We start from the raw sequence: 19,524 nt of genomic DNA on the forward strand, positions 1-19,524 counted from the left end.
CTAATTTTGAAGTTATTAGAGAAGAGTCAGTGAACTGTGGGTACAGAAATGCAGAGAGAAGGGGGGCAGATGTATTGGATGGCCACAGAGCCATAGCCGGTGGTTTCATTGTGGTTTGTGCTATTTTGTTGTTGTGTAAATCTTAGCATAATGTTGTCTTAGTGGTCACGTCATACTGGTCTGTGGGATGGAGCAGTGATGCTTGACCCTTCGGTCACCCTGCTGTTGGACCCTGGTTCCTGTTTCTACTGCTGCCCCGCCCTCTTCTCCAGATGTGTGCACATGGACACCTCCTGTGTTGGGGAAGCTTTCCTTACCTTCCCAGAAGTACAGTAGCTCTGTTAAAGGGTCGTGATATAAATAAAGCCCTTGAAACTTACTTTCCAAATTTCTTTATGGAAAGACTCAGCATCAAGTGTCCCACCAAATTTGTCCGTGTTGTACTGGCACTAGCAGATACCCTCATCTTCCTTTTCCTCCAAAACTTAATTACTTTGAAAACCCTACTTACTTTTAAAAATAATTGCCGGGCATGGTGGCGCACGCCTTTAATCCCAGCACTCGGGAGGCAGAGGCAGACGGATTTCTGAGTTCGAGGCCAGCCTGGTCTACAAAGTGAGTTCCAGGACAGCCAGGGCTATACAGAGAAACCCTGTCTCGAAAAACCAAAAAAAAAAAAAAAATAATAATAATAATAATAATTAACATGTATCACACATGGGTCATCTCATCATTTGGGTCTGAATTGTCCCCAAAGGCTCCTGTGGCGAAGGTCTTGCTCCCAGAGCAGTGCTTAGAGGTGGCGTAATGGGGCAATGAGTGGACCCCGATGGTTCTGACTCCCAGGACAAGGTCTTCCTTTGTAGTCCTGCCTGGCCTTGAAGTCAGCCTGCCTCCACCCGAAGTGCTGGGGTTAAAGGTGTGTACCAACCACTATGGCTGGCTGAGGGAACAGAACTCATGCTGCTACCTACTAGCAGCACTTCCCATCCTGCTTTTTATTCAGGACAAGTTCTCGCAGACTTCCCTTAATTGTGCAGCCTTCTTCTGGATAATGTTTCTTCATATGAAAGCCTTTATATGAACTCATTTTTAAGTTGTGATGAAATGCACATGGCATAACTTTTGACCGTTTTAACTATTTTCACACAAAGCACACTCACAGGTCTGTACAGCCAGAGTCTATCCATTTCCATAACCTCTAATGTTCCCGACCTGAAACTCTATCCCCACAAAATGCCAGCTGCCTGGCTCCCTGCCCCCTCCCCTGCCACCTGCTTGCCATTCTTTCTGTCTCTGTGAATTCACCTATCCTCATATAGGAGAATATTTGCATAACACTTGTCCTTCTGTGTCTCATTGCTTTCCACATTTATTTTGTCCCACAAAACCCACATTATCTTCATTCACCCTGGAGGTCCTGCCTTCCCAATCACTGTGGTCATCGCCCACTACTCTAGAGAGCTGAACTATCTGGCCTCTGTTCAGCCATGCGGGAGTATCTGTCCCTTACCTTTGTCCTTCTTCTCCTGGCCCTGGAGAGCTCTCTCTTGGCTTTCCTTTTCAGACTCTGAGCCCACAGAAGTTTGGGTTTGTTTTGGAGGTTCTGTCTGGCTGCCTTGAATACCACAAGTTACTGACCATCGTGGTGGATGCCTTCTATGCACGGGATGGCCATACCTGCCTGTGGTCCGACTACAGCCTCTTTGAGGGTGCGTGTATCCACTATCCACATGTCCATGAGGCCCAGGCCCGCTGCCCATTCCAGACAGGGACTCGAGAGGAAGCTAGCCACAGACCCTTGACAGGTTGACTTGAAAGAGGCCAACAAGCAGGCAGGGTTCAGGACACAGAAAGCGGCTCCTCCTGCTTCCACCTTAGCTCTTTCTCTCACTTGATTCTCAGGTGCCCATACATGTATAGATGGCCCAGGTTAGGTGTATTTTCTCACTTCTCAGATGGGGAAATTGGGACCTGGGTGGGGAGCAGACATGAATCCTTCTGCCCCATGCAAACTCTGGGCCCCCTTATCTGAAAGAGAATGCCCCTGAGGGCAGCTTGGGTTAAAATACATACCTCTTGTAGTCTATCCATGACCCTAATCCTGTCATCTATGAAGAGATTAAGCCTATGCTAGTCTGGCTCATCCAGGGAAAGATTAAATATGAGAGCCACCCCTGACCACTGTCCATATTTACAGAACACAGTGTCTGTGGTCAGTGGTAGTGCTACCCATAGGGCAAAGAGGGATCTAGTCCTAGGATCTACTGTTGGCCTTGCTGCTGTCCCAGGGAGGTGGAGAGGTAAGGGCTACAGCATACAGGTAGGCTAAGACAGGTAGCTGGTGCCAGATGCCAAGCTGGGCTGACCCTAACTGCCTGGCTTAGATGTAGAATGAGCAGTCTCATCAGAGGAGCCTCCATACCCAAAGTCTCAAAATGACTCAGCCCATAAAGGTCGACAAAACTAGAGATGAAATAACTTTAGCCCAGAGAGATCCTGGGGTTTCTGAGAATTGATCAAATGCAGTGTGTTGTGTGTGGAAGCTAAAAGCCCCGCCCAAGTGGCCGGTGTCTATGATCACTGAGCATGAAGTGTAGTTGCTAGCGGGGCCTGTCCTTATGTGCCCCGACAGAATGAGGTGCCAGCAAGACTCTCAGCAGCTGCAGAATTCCCCCAAGGTCACAGAGAGCCCCTCTGCAGGGCAGCTGGGTGCTCCTCACACCACCTCTCTCCTCAGTGATCTGCTACCTGGCCATCTTCCAGCTGGAGGAGCTTGGCTTCCAGCTTTTCTGCAGAATCATCAAGTCTCAGCCTGTTCGTAAGATGTGCAAGGTGAGCCCGGCTGTCCCCACCACGGTGATTTGGTTGAGGCTGCCAGCCAGGAGAGACAAGAACCAGAGCTAGATGCACGTGTGTCTAATCAGCCCCATCTTTCATCCTCCAGCTAGAGAAACTGGTGGGTTCACCTTTTCTCTGCTTAATACCAGCTGACACCTTCTGTATAGGACAATGTTCCCTGTCTCTGGGAAGTCTGTCTCGTTGGTTTGTGAATGACAGAAGTACCCTGCGACAGATAAGCAATCAGAATCATCTTAAGCAAGGACTTCATGTTTATGACCAAGAAGTAAAATCAATGGCATCTTTGGAGAGATGCTTTGGGACTGCCCTGGCCAGTGCCACACTCAGCATGATTGTACTTGGCTCAGGCTCTGCTGCCTTGTGCTGGAATCCAAAATGACTACGGAGCAAACTTCCACCCTGCCTCCTACCCTGGTCCCGCAGTGCTGACTCACCAAATGCTCGGGGGTATAGACCACATACTGTTCTCAGGATGTACAGTGACCATTTGCAGCAATTTCTTACCCCAATACGCCCATGTGAAAACACACACAACCCAGTTATTATAAACTATATGCCTAGATTGGGCAAATATATCACTATACTAACTTATTCCCCAGCTATGAGACACCCCCACCCCCCTACCCCCCCCCCCCGCTACTTGCAATTCCTCTGGCCAAGTGGTTCCGCTCCATATTGGCTTCCACCTCCTTTTCCTCCCTACTCTCTCCTTCTGCAACCCCCCAACTAAGACCTCCAGTCCCCCCTCTCCCTTCCACTGCCCAATCACAGGCTCTAACCTTGTTTGACCAGTTAGAATGGGAGAAGGTTCACATGAGATCACCTGAGTATGTGATCTACCCTTCCTTGTGGACAGCCCCACTTGAGGAAGCAGAATTAACATCAGAATACAGACATCACCTGGGCAACCCACAATAGTGACCCCAGGCCAGTAATAGCCCACAAAACCTTCATGGGAGCCAGGCCTTGTGGCCTGTAATCCCAGCTGCTTGGGAGGCCAAGAGAGAAGGGCTAGCCTACTGTGTCAAAGTTAAAAATGAAAAAAGAGAAAGACTGAGTTACAGGTCACTGTGAACCACTTGACAGGGGTTCTGGGGACTGAGCTCTGGTCTTTTGTAAAAGCAGTACATGCTCCAGGAGAACCATCTCCTAGCCCTCCTCCCAAATCAGAGGGCTTTTTTAGACCCACGGGGAGCCCTATTCCCCACTCTCGCAGGGTCTCTAATAGCACTGTCCCACCACATCCAAGTGAGAAAGGTGACCTTGACCCTGCTAAGATGCTGAAGTGAACGTGAGAGGGGAAATGAGAGAATAGGAAGAGGAAAAAAAAAAAAAAAAAAAAAAAAAAAGGATGTGCCCAAATTGGATTGAGCCAGCCTGAAAGAGGTGGGAACCCCAGAGGGCAGCTGTAGAGGCCAGTTTCACCTTCAGGGGCCAAGGCTGACAGCTGAGAGATTTAAAAAGGTGAAAGGACACTGGCCATGGGCAAGGGACAAGAAGGTGGGAGAGGCCACAGGGATAAGTGAGGACAGTGGGCAGGCTGCCACGTGGGGAGCTGTAGAAAGCTCTAGAAGGAGGCCTTAGTAGCCTCTGTGAAGAATGGTGTTCCAGGCCACAAGGAAGCTAGAGGCTGGTAAGGACAGTGCTTACCCTGGAAGGCGTGGGACGGTCATAACCTCGCTCAGCACCGCCCTCTTGGTGGTCATGCACTTCCAAAGTCATCCCCCAAATACATCTCCTGCTTCCAAGCATGAGCAGCAAGTTGTGTATCACTACAGAGCTGCCCTGGCCTCAAACATGTGGTCCTTGGTCTTGCAAACAAGATAATGGCATAAATGCAACCCTAGCTTTCGGCTGTCCCTTCTGATTGCTTTTGGAAGGTCTGTATCAAAGAGTCTTCAGGAATCCTCTAAACTGGACAAGGCCCTCCAGGCTAGGGTGTGTTTACAGCTTCTCAGGTTCAAGAGCAGCTGCAGGTGATTCAAGTCTCGTTATCCCTCAGTTAGGGGCTGAAGACCTGAGACTGTCCCAAAGAGCAGGGCTACCTCATAGGACCCTTGCCCTTCCTGACCAGCTGACAGCTCTGTCCTGTGTAAAGGCACCTTCCAGCTCCCTACAGCAGCTGACTCCACTAAAAAGCTGGAAGGCACCGGCCCTGTGCCTTTCAGTGCCAAAGCTTTAGATTTGGGGACCAGAAGCTGGGAAGCCACCAGCAGAAGCTTGTAGCACTGGTAATCTCCAGGGACTGGCTCTGAGCCCTCTGAGGACATCATAGGCCTCACTGTGCAGCCCCTGACTAGGGATGCAGGCTCCATCTTGGTACTGAGATCAGACACTCACTGTGAAGGATTGAGTGAAAACCTACCTTCCCAGCTCTGAGGGCTTTCCCCACCCTCCTCCGGCAATGCTATAGTTGCAGGATTATGGGGCACAGGAAATAGCACTCCTAGAATTATAGATTCCCCTGTAATGGGGCAGGGTGGGTGGCAGGCAGCCCTCCATGTCTCTTTGCAACATACAGTGCAGGAGTGAGCAAGGGGCCTTCCAGGCCTAGAAGCTGGATGAACGTCCATCTGCAGTAGGCATGACAACAGTATCAAGTCTGTTCTGGCTCCTAGGAGAGGCTGGAGCAGCAGTGGGTGGTGGTAAAGCTACCGTGGAGCTGCTAAGGGTTTCCCCGCCTCAGTTCCTCAGATTCTTCTTTAACCCCTTGAACCTGAGCTCATGGATCAAAGACGAGTGGAGCCTCATCTACGAGACAGCCCATGTGATGGAGAACTGGATTGACCCTCTGATGAGGTGGGTCAGCGGTGGGTCAGCTGTGGGGTCAGCTGTGGCTTTTGGGTCTCCGAAAATCATCCATTCCAGGTGCCTCAGAGCATGGCGGGGTGTGTCTCCTCATTCCTTTCCTGCTCACGGAAGCTCTGTGAGAGTCTAGATCATGTCCCAGGTTAGGGTGAGAGGTCAGAAATGGAATCTACCTACCACAGGCTGTGGCAGGGACAGCAAGATGACATGGGGATCTCCCAGATCACTGTCTTCTGAGAGAACAAGGGGAGGAACATCATCATGTCTTCCTGGGGACAGGCAGAGAGATAGGCTGGACCCAAGTAGACTGTTTATGTACTAGCTGTGCTTAAGAGGCTGTGGCCCCATAGGGGAAGTCCTCGGAGCTAATTCTTCACCAAAGGAGAGTCGTCTGTCCCAACTGATGACTGCAGCAGTTAGGACAAACTCCAAAAGGGGGGGGGGACAGCTGTGTGCTAGTTCCACACTTATCACAGGTCCTCTTACACAAGGTTCCACACTTACCCGCCTTCTCTGGGACCAGCCCCATTCTAAGCCTACCGCTGAGTTCCCATACCTACCCTAAAGTAGGAGGCCTGGTCCAGCCATGGCCTTAGGAGAGCCCCTTGTTGGTAGCCCTCATAGCAGCCTCATTCTCGCTGGGTTGTCCTTGTTCTGGGGATGAGCCAGCAAGTATTTCTTTTTTTTTTTTTTTCCAGCCATAACTGAAAGACTTTATTTTAAGAAAAATATACAGCAAAACAGAACTTGAAGTTGGTAGGTTTCAAAGATATGGAAAAACATAATCACCAGAAAAGCTGACCAAACATTGATGGCTTCTTGCTGGATAGAGGAGAGCGAGTGGTAGTGCCCTTAACCTCATCCACCTTTCCTGATTCAGAGAATCTTCACCCTATGAAGACTGGACCCAGGAACCCTATTTTCCAGTTTCTTCCTTCTTGGAGTTTATCTTATCTCCCAGGCTTCCAAGATACAGAAGATAGTGTGGAGAAGGGAAAACATTATATATTAGTTCCAGTGCCTTCCCTCAATACCTGCAGAACTAGCAACCCATCTTTTAGTATTTGTTGATTCCAAAGAGAGGAACCCCATGGAACTGGGGTAGCTTAGGCAGCAGCACGCTGAGCAGCGAGGCAGTGTTGATGAGGAAGTGAGCAGCATCACACTTGGTGTAGAAGCTGGCCAGGAGGTAGAGTACAATAGTAGAGATGCTGAGGAACTTTCGTGAGGAGGTAAACTGTAGTCCATAGTCCATCTGCTCCCAATGTGTCAAAAGCTGACCCTTTCCTTGGTCAGGGGTCTCAAAGGGCGTCCCTTTGACTGTATGTAGGAAGATATACATTGCCAAGTTATGGATGACGTTAGTCAGGGTCCAGACAACAGGAATGCTGAAGAAAGGGATGCTGAGGAGAACCACATGCAGCAGTCCTACCGAGATGATGTAGGCCAGCCAGATGCCCCAACTGTTCATCACTAGAGTGTTGGGGTTTACTTCGCTGTGTGCCACCCCCACATCCATCCTGCCAGCTTCAGGAACCTGTCCGGCTTGGGGCACAGCGCTGGCTCTTACACCTGTGCTCTCCAGGAAGTAGCCCCAGAAAGTATTTCAAGTCATGCATCCACCCGTGATGAGCCCCACAGGAGGAAACATTGAACAGGCTAACAATGATGGGCTGGATCCACTCAAGAGGGAAAGAGGGTTCATCGACCTCTGGACCACTTACCAAGATCCTTCTGAGATTTCTGCTCCAGAGGACCCAAGGACAGTTGGCTGTCCGTTAGCAGCATGTGACCCTCAGTCCACCCAGCACACATAGTCCCCTCCCCCTGCCATCAACAGTGTAGCTCCTGGACATCCCTGTCCCCTCCCAGACGCTTTCCCCTGCTTCCAGCTCCCTTCATCATACGCACTGCCCGGATTTGCTCCACACCCCAGTTCCTACTCTCTCTCTGAGATTCTGGCATCCCTGCAGTGGGGGTGTTTTAGCCGCCCAGCTCGTTGTCCCATGGGCCTCAGTTTCCACACCTTTGTAAAGGGAGACTTAATGGAGGTACTGAGGTGTGGTCGGACTGCACCCACAAGCTAGTCAGTGGAAAAGTCACCTGTCCATTATCACCTCACCCTGAAGGACAACCAAGCACTTGTGGTCCTTCAGATTCCAGGGGCCAGCTCCTTGGTGACCTGCTTGGGATGTGACTCTCTAGCCTTCTCCACTTTTCCCTTCCAGATGGCAGCCAGAGATCCAGAAGCTGATCAAACAACTGGAGGGAGTACCAACCGATCAAATTCCTGTCTTGAAGACCAAGGCCAAAGTCACAGTGCCCAAGGAATTCAACCTGACTGTCCCAAGGCCCCGCGCCATTACAATGCCTGAGCCTGTCCCCACTATGGACAAGCCGAGACCTGTGAGTTGGGCATTTCTTCCTGCATCACTGGGATGTTAAGATTAGGAGAACAGAACCGGGCGGTGGTAGCACACACCTTTAATCCCAGCACTTGGGAGGCAGAGGCAGGTGGATTTCTGAGTTCGAGGCCAGTCTGGTCTACAGAGTGAGTTCCAGGACAGCCAGGGCTACACAGAGAAACCCTGTCTCGAAAAAAAAAAAAAAAGACTAGGAGAACAGGCTGTGAAAGTCACTGGGTGGCTGGGCTTCTCCAGGGTCAATGGTGTACTGGACCAGAGAGGAACATTCAGTAACCCACAATCCACCCGAATCCCGCACACACACAGAGGGAAGTTGGCTGAGGCCAGGGCCCACATTCTGGACACAAACAGTGAATTTCGTCTTTAGACTAACTTAGTCTCATTTTTGTTTTAAAGAAATTTATCCAGGTCTTGTATCTGCACTGTCCATTGTCCAGGGCAGGAAAGAATATATAGGAATAGGAACTATTTAGAAAAGTCTGATTTGTCCAGCTCAGGCCTCATGCCTGCTTGAACTGCTCATCATCTTCCTTGGTGCCAAGTCCTGATTAGGCTGTGGATTCTCACAAGCACTGACATCCTAGGTCAGTCTGGTCCTCATAGGATGGAGGACTAGAGGGGCATGAGGGCTGGCACTGGAGGGCTCTTCTCTCTTTCAAGTCTCACTGAACATCTCTCATTCTACAAGTTTTTCATGAGGCCTCAGCTCTGCTGGGTCCCCGCTCAGTTTTCTTCTTCTTGACCCATCTTTTCCCCATAGCTTCCACAACTGTTTACGGTGTGTGGGTCTGCTCATCGTCTGGCTCTGCATCCTCTTTATTTGTACCACATACCCAACACAGGTGGGGAAGTCATGGCTTAGAGAGGATGTTCAGTAAATACTTGTGGGATGGAGAGATGGATGAGTGGAGAGATGAATAAATGGCTATATGGGTAGTGGACAGATGATGAGTAATCAGATGGATAGATGAGTAGATAGGTCACCGGGGCTTTGTTGCTAAGCAATTCCACAGTTACCCCATCTGCAGGGTCTCTGATGTTTCTACTGCCAATTCCTCAAGAACCAGTCCTGCCAGCTGCCTTTCTCTCTGTTCTGCTTGGCTGAGGGACAGTTCTTCTTGTCCCCTCACTATGACATAGCTTTTCACTTCTGTATTTGCTAAGCCTATACCCAACACCCTCCATACTCTGACCTATGGCCAGGACTCCCTTTCCCCTCCTGAATATGAGCCAAGAATATGCACTAGCCCCAGGCCTTCCATGCTCCAAGTTGGAGGGCAGCCAGGAGAGGTCACAATGCAGCGAGGAAGGAAAGGAAGCAAGAGATGACCCGTCTCACATGCCAACTGTGAGGAGCAGGGACCCAGACACACAATCAGGTTGGCTGGAACCCACACAACTCCTCCTGGCTGTCAAAAAGAAAGAAGCCAAGAAAGCAGGCCCTTTGTACAACATTTTGAAGCAGGTAGACAGGTGGGCAAGACTGAAGATGGCTATGGGTGTGAGGAACACAGCCACAGAGGAAGAGGTCTTAGTGTGGGCAACAAAAAAACAGCACCAGGGTCTCCAGTGAGGATCATTGAGCCTGGTGACAGGACAGTTGGAGGAATATGAGGGCTTTAGGTTTGTAGGAGTTGAGTTGACTGTATCTGTAAAACATGCAGAGAAGAAAGAAGGCAAGGACTAGGAGGACAGGTTCAGGAATCTCGGGCTCAAGGGTGACCAGGATAGCCCCCTCGCCTGTCCGTGATGGGCACTGCTACTATAGGGACATTGAGAATCTCCTCTGAGAGGACCAAAGTCTTAAGCTCCCTTCACAGGCAGCTTACTTTTTTAAAAATCATGTATGACACTCTCAGACCTTCTGTTTACCCTTTCCATTCTAAGAGCTGGCTGCTTCCCCCTCCCCCTTGACTAACCTAGCTATCTCCATTCTAAAGCATGCCCTCAGTGCCCTGGCCTTACAGCTCTCTCTGTCCACTCCATCCCAAACTTAACTCTAGCCCCCATGCCTGCTGCTGGTCTGACCCTCTCTACTATGGTCACTAAGCACAGACTCACCCTCTGCCACTTCCCCAGGTCCCTCAGAGCACCTATAAGGACCCCAAGGAGCAGAAGCTTCTGCAGGTCATCAAGACATACAACCGCCGGACAGCTGAGGTGGCCACGTGGGACCCCTGCCTCCCCACAGACCTCCATCGGGCTGTTAAGAGTACGGGAAAGGGAGGAGGTTGGGGACCTTAGACAGCACAGGCATTCTCCCATCAAACCCCCACACACGGTGGTCTGAGGACCCTGGGCTGCGACTGGTAGGGGAAGAACGGCATGCTGTCATGGCAGGAGCTGCTGCTGAAAGCCAACATGGAAGAGCTACAGTGTGCCATGCCCCGGCTGCAGAGGGAGCCACAAGAACAGGTAATGCCCAGCCTCTCCATGGTAGCATTTCTCTCATACCATAAAATTCATCCTTCTGGGGATGAGGGTGTAGTTCAGTTGGTAGAGTGTCTGCCTGGCATTCATGAAGCCTTGGGTTTGATCCCCAGTACGACATAAACCTGGTAGGGTGACAGATGCCCATCATCCTAGCATAGAAACAGAAGGATCATCCTTACCTTGGAGCCTCATGTGCCACAAACACTCCTGTGGAGAGCAGAGAACAGCTTACATAAATGGATTCACTACTACCCTATGGGTCCTAGGGATTGAACTTGGCCTTAGGCTCAGCAGCAAGGGCCTCTACCCACTGATGCATTTCCTCAAACCCCTATAGAAAGACAAGAAAGACTGGATGTAGTGGTGTACGGCTATAATTCCAGGAAGGCAGGAACAGCCCACATCTTTTTAAGTTTGAGGCCAGCCTGGTTGACATAGTGCGTTTCTGTCTTAAAAATAAAATAAAGGTGACCAGGGACCAATACAAAGAAGAGTTGTCCTCCAAAGAAACTCACTTAGGAGCAGGGCGATTTAGGGGTGTTAATCCATGCAGGATCTATCATCTGGGTAGTGCCTGGGCCTTGTACCCCAATCAGCAGCATGCTTGGGGTTGTGATGTCTGCCTTTAAAGACTATTCTTCCACACTGGAACTTAAAGTCTCCCCAACTCTCACCAAGGGACAACAGGAAGCATAGGGCAGTCATTCAGCCCAAGAAAAGAGAATGTGGCCAGCAAAAACTCAGCCCTGAGGGATAACCGAGGGAAAAGATACTGACTCCCGAGGAGGCCAGCCATCCTATCCAGGAACTGCTGTACCTAGGTCTACCTCACCCTTTCCTTTGCAAGTTCCTGCCTAGGAAGTCCAACACCCCTAGCAAGGCTTAGAGTGCAATAGAAGACAGAATGCTATCCTGAGGGGACAGGGTAGGCACATGTGCATTGGGAGCTAGAGTGGGGACCTGGGGAAGGAGTAAGTGACCTTTCCAGGGGTTCTGAGGAGGCCCAGATGCCAGACTATCTCTGCCTGATTTGCAGGACGTGGAGAAGCAGCTGTGGCATCAGTTTGTACCCCCCATCCGCAGGACTCCAAATCTGACCTTCTATAAGGTGAGAGGGTCTCCTGATACTGCAGGCTTCATCTTAGGCCTTCTTCCCACCTGCCTTGCCCAAAGAAGGCTCTGAGAGCAGGAGGTGGAGGACCCAGGACCTCACGGGCAGCTTCACCCTTGAAGCAGAGAGAAATGCCTAGGTGGGGGACGTGTTGGAAGGGCTTGCTTGATAGCTGATATCAGGATACTTGCTACTGAGCCACCTACTATCCACCCACCCCTTCCACCACAGCCTAACAACCTCCCAGTCAAGCTGAACACAGCCACCATCCTTCGAGAAGGAGCCTTATACCAGCGGCAGGTGGAGAAGGAGCTGCAGAGGTGAGGAGCAGTGGAGTTATCTAAGTCTTTCTCTTCCACCCTCAAGAATATTGCCCTCAAGAGAAAAGCCTTGAGTGAAATCTGTCATTAGGTTGCTTGGCAAAGAGGGAGGGAGCAGCTCTGACAAAGCTAAGGAAAATGTAAGCAAGGCCAGGGTGGCATGGTGGTCCATTGTTTGTTTGTTTGCTTGCTTGCTTTAGTTTGTTTGTTTGTTTGAGACAGAGTCTTTCTGTATAACTCAAGCTGTCCTGAAACTCACTCTGTAGACCAAATTGGTCTTGAACTCAGCGATCCACCCGCCTCTGCCTCCTGAGTGCAGGGATTAGAGGCATGCACCACCCCTGCCTGGCTGGTGATCCACATGTTAACCTTAGCGCACCGAAGGCTAAGACAGGAGGATGGAGATTTCTAGGCTCTCTTGGGCTGCAGCAAGAGATTGTCTCAAAATCAACAAGCAAAACTACCTTAGTTTTCCCAAGCTCTCATAACATGTCTCCCTGCAAGTCAGCAAGCTTCACATGGACAGCAGTTCAGTCGCCTTTGGAGACAGCGCCAACCCTCAAACCCTCTTAGGTTTGAGGCTGCATCCCTAAGACCTCTCCCTGAAGGTAAAAAGTACAGTCCCCAGCTGGCTCCCTCCTCACCTCTGGGTTATGTATGAATCAGGGTTCCAAGTCCCTTCCTGGGGTTTGATTAGCTTTCTAGAACAGCTCACAGAACACATTTATGTACATTTACTAGTTTATTGTAAAGGATACTATGACTGATACTAATGGAGAGATGCATAGGGCCTATGGGAGAGACTTTAGGGAGGCACCTTGCTATGCTGCCCAGTGTTACCACCCTCCAAGATCCTCAGTTCTGCTGAGCTGTCCAAGAGCTCACACGAATCTTGGCATTTGCATTTTGTGGAGACCTCAGAGGTAGATGTGGTTGATTGCAATGCTGGCCAAGGGGAATCAGCTCAGCTGTCCTTCCCTCTGCACTTAGTAGCCTGCCCCATCCAAAGCTACCTAGGGGTGACCAGCTAGCAGTCAGACAAGCAGCCATATCTGACAGCTTCACGGTTCACCCCCGCCCCCATCTTTGAACACGAATCCCTTACAGGAAAAGGGTCTGAGACCCAAAAGATTTTGCATGTAACAGTTGTCCTATTAGCGCCAACCCTAACTATTCTCTGGCCAGGCAGTGGTGGCACACGCCTTTAATCCCAGCACTTGGGAGGCAGAGGAAGGTGGATTTCTGAGTTCGAGGCCAGCCTGGTCTACAAAGTGAGTTCCAGGACAGCCAGGGGCTATACAGAGAAACCCTGTCTCAAAACAAAAAACAAACAAAACAAAACAAAACAAAACACCCAGAAAACCTGTTCTCTGGTTCTATCATAAAAGTCCCCCAGGACTTTGAGGCTTCTGTTAGGCCAGGTCCAGAAGTAGGAATGGCTCTCCATCTAGAGTGAGGTGTAACATGAGGGGGTCAGTGTCATTTCTTGCTCCGAGCCTCTTGTGATTGTGAAACAGTATTGAATTTTTCTTGTTCTGTAATACATCAGTCCATTCCATCACCTACCTCGGCCATGTCTCACCACTAACACCCAGGCCTTTGCATGGAATCTTGGAATCATGCACTATACTAGAATAGATCACAGCCAGCAATTCTAGACTGGCAGGTGGCTTTTCTTTGGTCCATCCTCATTTATATAGAACAAGGAATTCCAAATTTTCCAGAGTAATTGAACACACAGCCTAATCCTACTGTTTATCACACAGTTTCACTCAACAACACCCATCTCCAACCAGGGTATACAATTTCTCTTCTCCAGCCACAACCATGCTACTTCTAATTCATTTCCACTGAGTCACCTTCTACCTAGAGGGGATGTTAAATATCTTAGGCCAAGGGGTCTGTCCTCTAGTCTGTCCACCTCAAGATACCAATTGTAATCCTCAAGTAGATTTGCTGTTGTTGTTTTATTTTGTTCTTGCTCCTTGGACTCTACCCTTGAGTACCCTTTCATGTCTACAAGTTGGGCTGTGGTAGGGAGCTCAGGTGGCTGACTGGAAAGATGAGTATATGAATAAGCAAGTGTTGACAGGGTTGGTAAGTGGACAGACAGACAGGGAACTGGATGAAGGGAGGGCAAGGAGGTGACTGGTGGGTGGGTGGGTGGGTGCACAGGAGAGACTGGCAGATGGACGTAGGTAGGTGGTGCTTTGGGGGTGAGCGGCATGGCTGAATGTTCTTTGAAGTAGTCCATTCCTGAGAGAAGGGCTGGCAGCCTCCTGGTGGTCCTGATCACAGGAGGAGACTTAGCTGTCTCTCTGTCCTCCTTTCCCCAGAGTTGATAAACTTGTGGATGGGGCTGGGGACTTCTCTGAATTCCTTAAGTGGCAGAAGAAGATGCAGGCACAGGACCTAGAGGAGCAGCTGGCTGCAGGCGAGTGCCGGCGGCTTCAGGGAAAGCTGAGCCACGAGGAGGCCATCTTGGCCCGGCAGAACCTCATGCAGGAAAACAAGCAGAAGGCCGACTGGCAGAAGGAGGAGGTGATGTGCACTGGGTAGTCCCCATTGTGACTTCTGAGAGTCATGAGCTATGGACAGCAGAGAAATCATGTACCTACACTATGTCTGGCCACAGCCTGGCAGCAGCACTGACCCCAGATGATCACCTACTAAGACCTACAGAGAGACACAGTTCCTTTGTCCCAGTCTCAACAGCCAGGGGTCCATAAGAGTTTCATGTTAACTGGGCTGAGTGCAAAGGGGCCACCCATGGTCAATGGTTTCAGCTCTGTCTCTCCTGGGGTACACTCCTGCTTTGAATAGACTCAACTTTAGGGCTTGCTTTCTCGTTCTTTGAATACACCCTAGCTGTACAGATGGTTGTGAGCCTTCATGTGGTTGTTGGGGATTGAATTTTAGGACCTCTGCTCTCTCTGGGAGGCCCCACTCGCTCCGGCCCAAAGATGTCTTCAGATGCACCAGAAGAGGGCATCAGATCTCATTACAGGTGGTTGTGAGCCACCATGTGATTGTGGGATTTGAACTCAGGACCTTCAGAAGAACAGTCAGTGCTCTTACCCGCTGAGCCATCTCACCAGCCCTGCTTTCTCATTCTTAATTAGCTTTGTTTTGCTTTGTTTGGTACTGGGACAAATTGTGCATTAGAAGGATGTGCTGGGCCACAATGTTAAACCCTCAACAGAATATTTCTTTTTTTGAAAAGTTTTACAAATTCCATTGCACTAGAGATATATTTCAGAAGCAGTGCCTGGCTGCCCTAAGCCGTGTCCTAGGTTCAGTTCTTGTACTGTAAAGAAAAAAGGTGCAAGTAAATAGAAGAAACTTTTCATTTAGCTGGGTGTGGTGGCCATAGCTAGGCTTAGCTCAGCACGTGTGAAGGTCAGACAGGAGGTGCAAGTGCAGACTGGAGAGCACACACACACACACACACACACACACACTGTTTTCATGCTTAACAGTTATATAACTCTTCAAAACAATTTCTTTTTGCTAAGACAGTTGTGATACTTCGCATATTTCAAGGACTTATCTATCCATTTCATCAAGTCATCAGATTTAGAAATATGTAATATGTCTTTTCTTTTTTCAGTTCCTACATTTGGGTGTGGTGGCACACACCTTTAATCCCAGCACTTAGGAGGCAGAGACAGGTAGATCTCTGTGAATTCAAGGCCATCCTGGTCTACATAGTGAGGTGCAGGCCAGCCAGGGATACATATTGAGACCCTGTTTGTGTTAGTCAGGGTTCTCTAAAGGAACAGAACTGATAGAATGTCTGTCTGTCTGTCTGTCTGTCTGTCTGTCTGTCTGTCTGTCTGTTCTATCTATCTATCTATCTATCTATCTATCTATCTATCTATCTATCTATAAGGGAATTTATTATAATGGCTTTCGGGCCATTATATTTCTAGCTAGTCCAACCATGGCTGACTACCAATGGAAAGTCCAAGAATCCAGTAGTTTAGTTCATGAGGCTGTGTCTCAGCTGGTCTTGAGTCTATGCTGGAATCCCAAAGAAGTAGGCTCTAGCACGAAGAATATTTTCCATCCTTTGGCTTTTAACTTCTAGCATATTTGGAATGAGTTTCCTGTAGATTCATGTTTTGTGTTTTTAATCTTGTTTTCCAATCTATTAATTAATATGTACAGACCAAAATAACATAATTATTTTGATAGAGCTTGTCTGTTATTATGCACAGCATGTGTGCAAAGGTCGGGGAATAGCTCTCGGGAGTTGGTTATTTCCCACTGCCTCGTGAGATTCTGAAGTATGAAATCAGGTCATCACGTCTGTCATCAGGTCTGTATACAACACTTCACCCACTGAGCCATCTCAGTGGACTGTCTCTTTCTCTCTTTTTTTTTTTTTCTTTTCTTTCTGTTGTCTTTTTCTTCCCTTCCTATGGGGTACTGAAGGTGTTTTCAGAATCCCATATTATTAATAATGTTCATAGCTATGTTAGATTTCCTGCTGTTTATTTGTACATGTGTGTTATGTGTATGGTGTGTGTGTAGCTTATATAGACTTGCTAATCTGAGTTTGTGTATCTGTGAGTACGGGTGCCTGTGTGTACACATGCATGTGAAGGTCAGAGGTCAATGCTGAGTATCTTTTCCTCAATCACTTTTATTTTTTTAAGTTTTACTTCTCTATAATTATCTCAGGCAAAGGGATGTGCCCCAGCAGGCAGGTGAAGGTCAGAAGACATGTTTGTGGAGTCAGTTCTCTCCATCTACCTCTGTGTAGTTGCAGGGACCAAACTCAGGTGGCTAGGCTTAAGATGCAAATGCCTTTACCCACTATGCCATTTTATTGGCCTTTCACCTTCATTTTTTAGGGCAAGGTTTCTACCTGCACCTAATATATATATGTTATATATATATATATCCTAAGCCTTAAGCTAGGCTTATTTCCCACTAACCTGTAATTCAGTAATCCCATTTATTCTAAGTTCTGCCACATCGCTGGTTACCTCTCCTCAGTTTTATACATCCAACTTCCTCTGCGTCTCAGTGGCTAAGCTTCCCACACCTGACTACTTCCCAGAGTTCCTCTGTCTGTCCAGAAGTCCCACCTTACTATAGGCCATAGACTTTTTATTTTAACCAATCAGAAGGTACCCTAGGCAGTCAAGGAAGGACAGAGACACATCTTCACACCATTCCAGTACTGGCTGGTGAATAAATTTCCATGCACAGACCAACTTGACAGAAAATTAGCAAATGAACAGAACTCAACAGTACTGATACTCAGCCAAAAGAGATGGAGATCATAGACCCCACCAAGACCCCACACTCTTCTCAAGTGCCCACCATATACAGAACACACAGCAAGACAACATCACAGACAAAAACCAGCAGCTCAACAAAGGGGCATAGTGCCAAGAAGCCTGGTAGTTCCACCACTCAGGAGGCCAAGCCGGTCACTTCTTTTTGGGGTTATTATGTAGCCTTGCCTGGCCTGGCACTTTCTATTTAGACCAAGCTGTTCTCAAACTCACACAGAGCCACTTAAAGACCTGTATCACCATACCTAGCTTTTAAAAAATTGTTTGCTCTTAAGCTCTTACCTCTCTTATTCTCTAGCTCTCTTTCTCCCCCTCCCTTACCCCCTCTCTCCACGTGGCCATGGCTGGCCTCTACTTTTCTACCTTCTTTCTCTCTGACTTTCTACAATAAAGCTCTAAAACCATGAAAACAAAAACAAAAAAATTTGTTGTTCAAAGTAATGTGTGTGTGTGTGTGTGTGTGTATTAGCCAGTTTTCTATTACTGTAACAAAATACCTAGATAAAATTAACTTTTAAAAAATTGACTTAAATGTTTGCAGTTTGTAGTACATGGTTTTTTTTCTTTTCTTTTTTTTTTTTTTTTTCAAGACAGGGTTTCTCTGTGTAGCCCTGGCAATCCTGGAACTCACTCTGTAGACCAGGCTGGCCTCGAACTCAGAAATCTGCCTGCCTCTGCCTCCCAAGTGCTGGGATTAAAGGCATGCGCCACCACTGCCCAGCAGTACATGGTTTCTTGACTTCATTCTTTTGGGTCTGTAGCAGTGCATGTGGTAGAAGCTCATGGTGAAACAAAACTACAGGAAACAAATGATAAAGAGTGTCGCACTGCCCCTTTCAAAGTTATGCCTCAGCCGGGCGTGGTGGCACACGCCTTTAATCCCAGCACTCGGGAGGCAGAGGCAGACGGATTTCTGAGTTCGAGGCCAGCCTGGTCTACAAAGTAAGCTCCAGGACAGCCAGGGCTACACAGAGAAACCCTGTCTCGAAAAAAAAAAAAAAGTTTTTGTTTTTGGTTTTTGGTTTTTCGAGACAGGGTTTCTCTATGTAGCCCTGGCTGTCCTGGAACTCACTTTGTAGACCAGGCTGGCCTTGAACTCAGAAATCTGCCTGCCTTTGTCTGCTGGGATAAAAGGCACGCACCACCATGCCTGGCTTGTTTTTGTTTTTGTTTTGTTTTTGTTTTTTTGCTGAGACTGTTTTATCTCAAGCAAACCCTAACATCTGTCACCTTACTGTTGACATTTATCCACCATCTCCTTGCTTATGTTAAGACTGCCCTGGGTTTCAGCGTGATAAGTGGCATTTCACTGAGACCTGAGCATCTGGGGGTATGATATAATGAGACTGTGGATCATAGTTAAACCGTCCATTCTGTGGGCTCCCCCATGCCATTCTGGAACTGCAGGAAAGGCACCTCTATGTTTCAAGAGGTAGGTGTCAAAATCCAGTTCCCTAGTGGCCTCTACTAGCCTTGTGTTGGGGAGTGCACGTTCCTGCTAAGGCCAGGGTTCTAATTATGTCTCTATATATCTCCTTAACTGTGGACAAAGAGCAGCTCAAAGAAGTTAAAAGAGGGAAAAGCAGGGTTGGGAAGGAAGTAACACCCAGGTCCCACCCACCTGGACTTTCCCATGGATGTAATGGAGGGAGGTTGGGCCTTGGTGACTAGTGAAGTCACCCCCTCCCTTAACAGTTCAACAGTCACTTCTACCTTCATAGTAGCTGTCTTTACTGTCCCATCTCCTATATCACCACATTTGACAAGTAACTCAAGAAAGGTCTGTCATCTAGGTGTTGAATCAAGAGTGGCTGTTATGTCTGTCTTTCTGGGCACTGACAGGGCTGGCTGCTGCATCTGTGTCCTCCTGGCCATAGGTGGGAGGCTTCACAGCCTCTCCAGGCTCAGTAACAACCTAACAAAGTCTCTCCTGTCACCCAGAGGTTTTATGAGTAAGTGGCCACAGGTAGAACCCAAGGATGAGAGTGCCATGTGAGGGCGACAGCCAGTCAACCCTGAGGATTGTAAACAAACCCTGAACCTTGTCAACATAACTGTCTTCACAGTCAGGTCACAGGAGGATGTCATCCCAGACCCAGAACTGTGGTCATCAGTGTCTGTGGGTGAATGCCCTGCTGGCCAAGCTGTGTATATCCAGGGGTCTTGCTGTTGGTTCTGAGCATGCCCAGTACACAACAATCATTCCTGTGGCTAAAATGTTTGCCTAATGATAGTCACATTAAATGAATATTTGA

General features: G+C 48.6%; 1 protein-coding gene and 1 pseudogene across 1 annotated transcript in view; one reads left to right on the forward strand and one right to left on the reverse strand.

Annotated features, from left to right (window-relative positions):
- Positions 1–19,524, forward strand: part of Cfap99 (cilia and flagella associated protein 99) — a 40,878-nt gene that overhangs the window by 11,483 nt on the left and 9,871 nt on the right. Inside the window, exons 3-11 of the mRNA XM_021163932.3 lie at positions 1,568–1,712; positions 2,741–2,835; positions 5,549–5,661; positions 7,899–8,076; positions 10,176–10,256; positions 10,437–10,511; positions 11,566–11,637; positions 11,872–11,960; positions 14,297–14,501. Of these exons, the coding sequence (XP_021019591.1) occupies positions 1,568–1,712; positions 2,741–2,835; positions 5,549–5,661; positions 7,899–8,076; positions 10,176–10,256; positions 10,437–10,511; positions 11,566–11,637; positions 11,872–11,960; positions 14,297–14,501 (1,053 nt within the window). The remainder of the gene's footprint in view (positions 1–1,567; positions 1,713–2,740; positions 2,836–5,548; positions 5,662–7,898; positions 8,077–10,175; positions 10,257–10,436; positions 10,512–11,565; positions 11,638–11,871; positions 11,961–14,296; positions 14,502–19,524) is intronic.
- On the reverse strand, positions 6,660–7,241 carry LOC110295424 (ORM1-like protein 2 pseudogene; annotated as a pseudogene).

The sequence above is a fragment of the Mus caroli genome, unplaced genomic scaffold (genome assembly GCF_978045245.1).
Source record: "Mus caroli unplaced genomic scaffold, Mus_caroli_1 scaffold_4, whole genome shotgun sequence".
In the NCBI taxonomy this organism is placed as follows: Eukaryota; Metazoa; Chordata; class Mammalia; order Rodentia; family Muridae; genus Mus; species Mus caroli.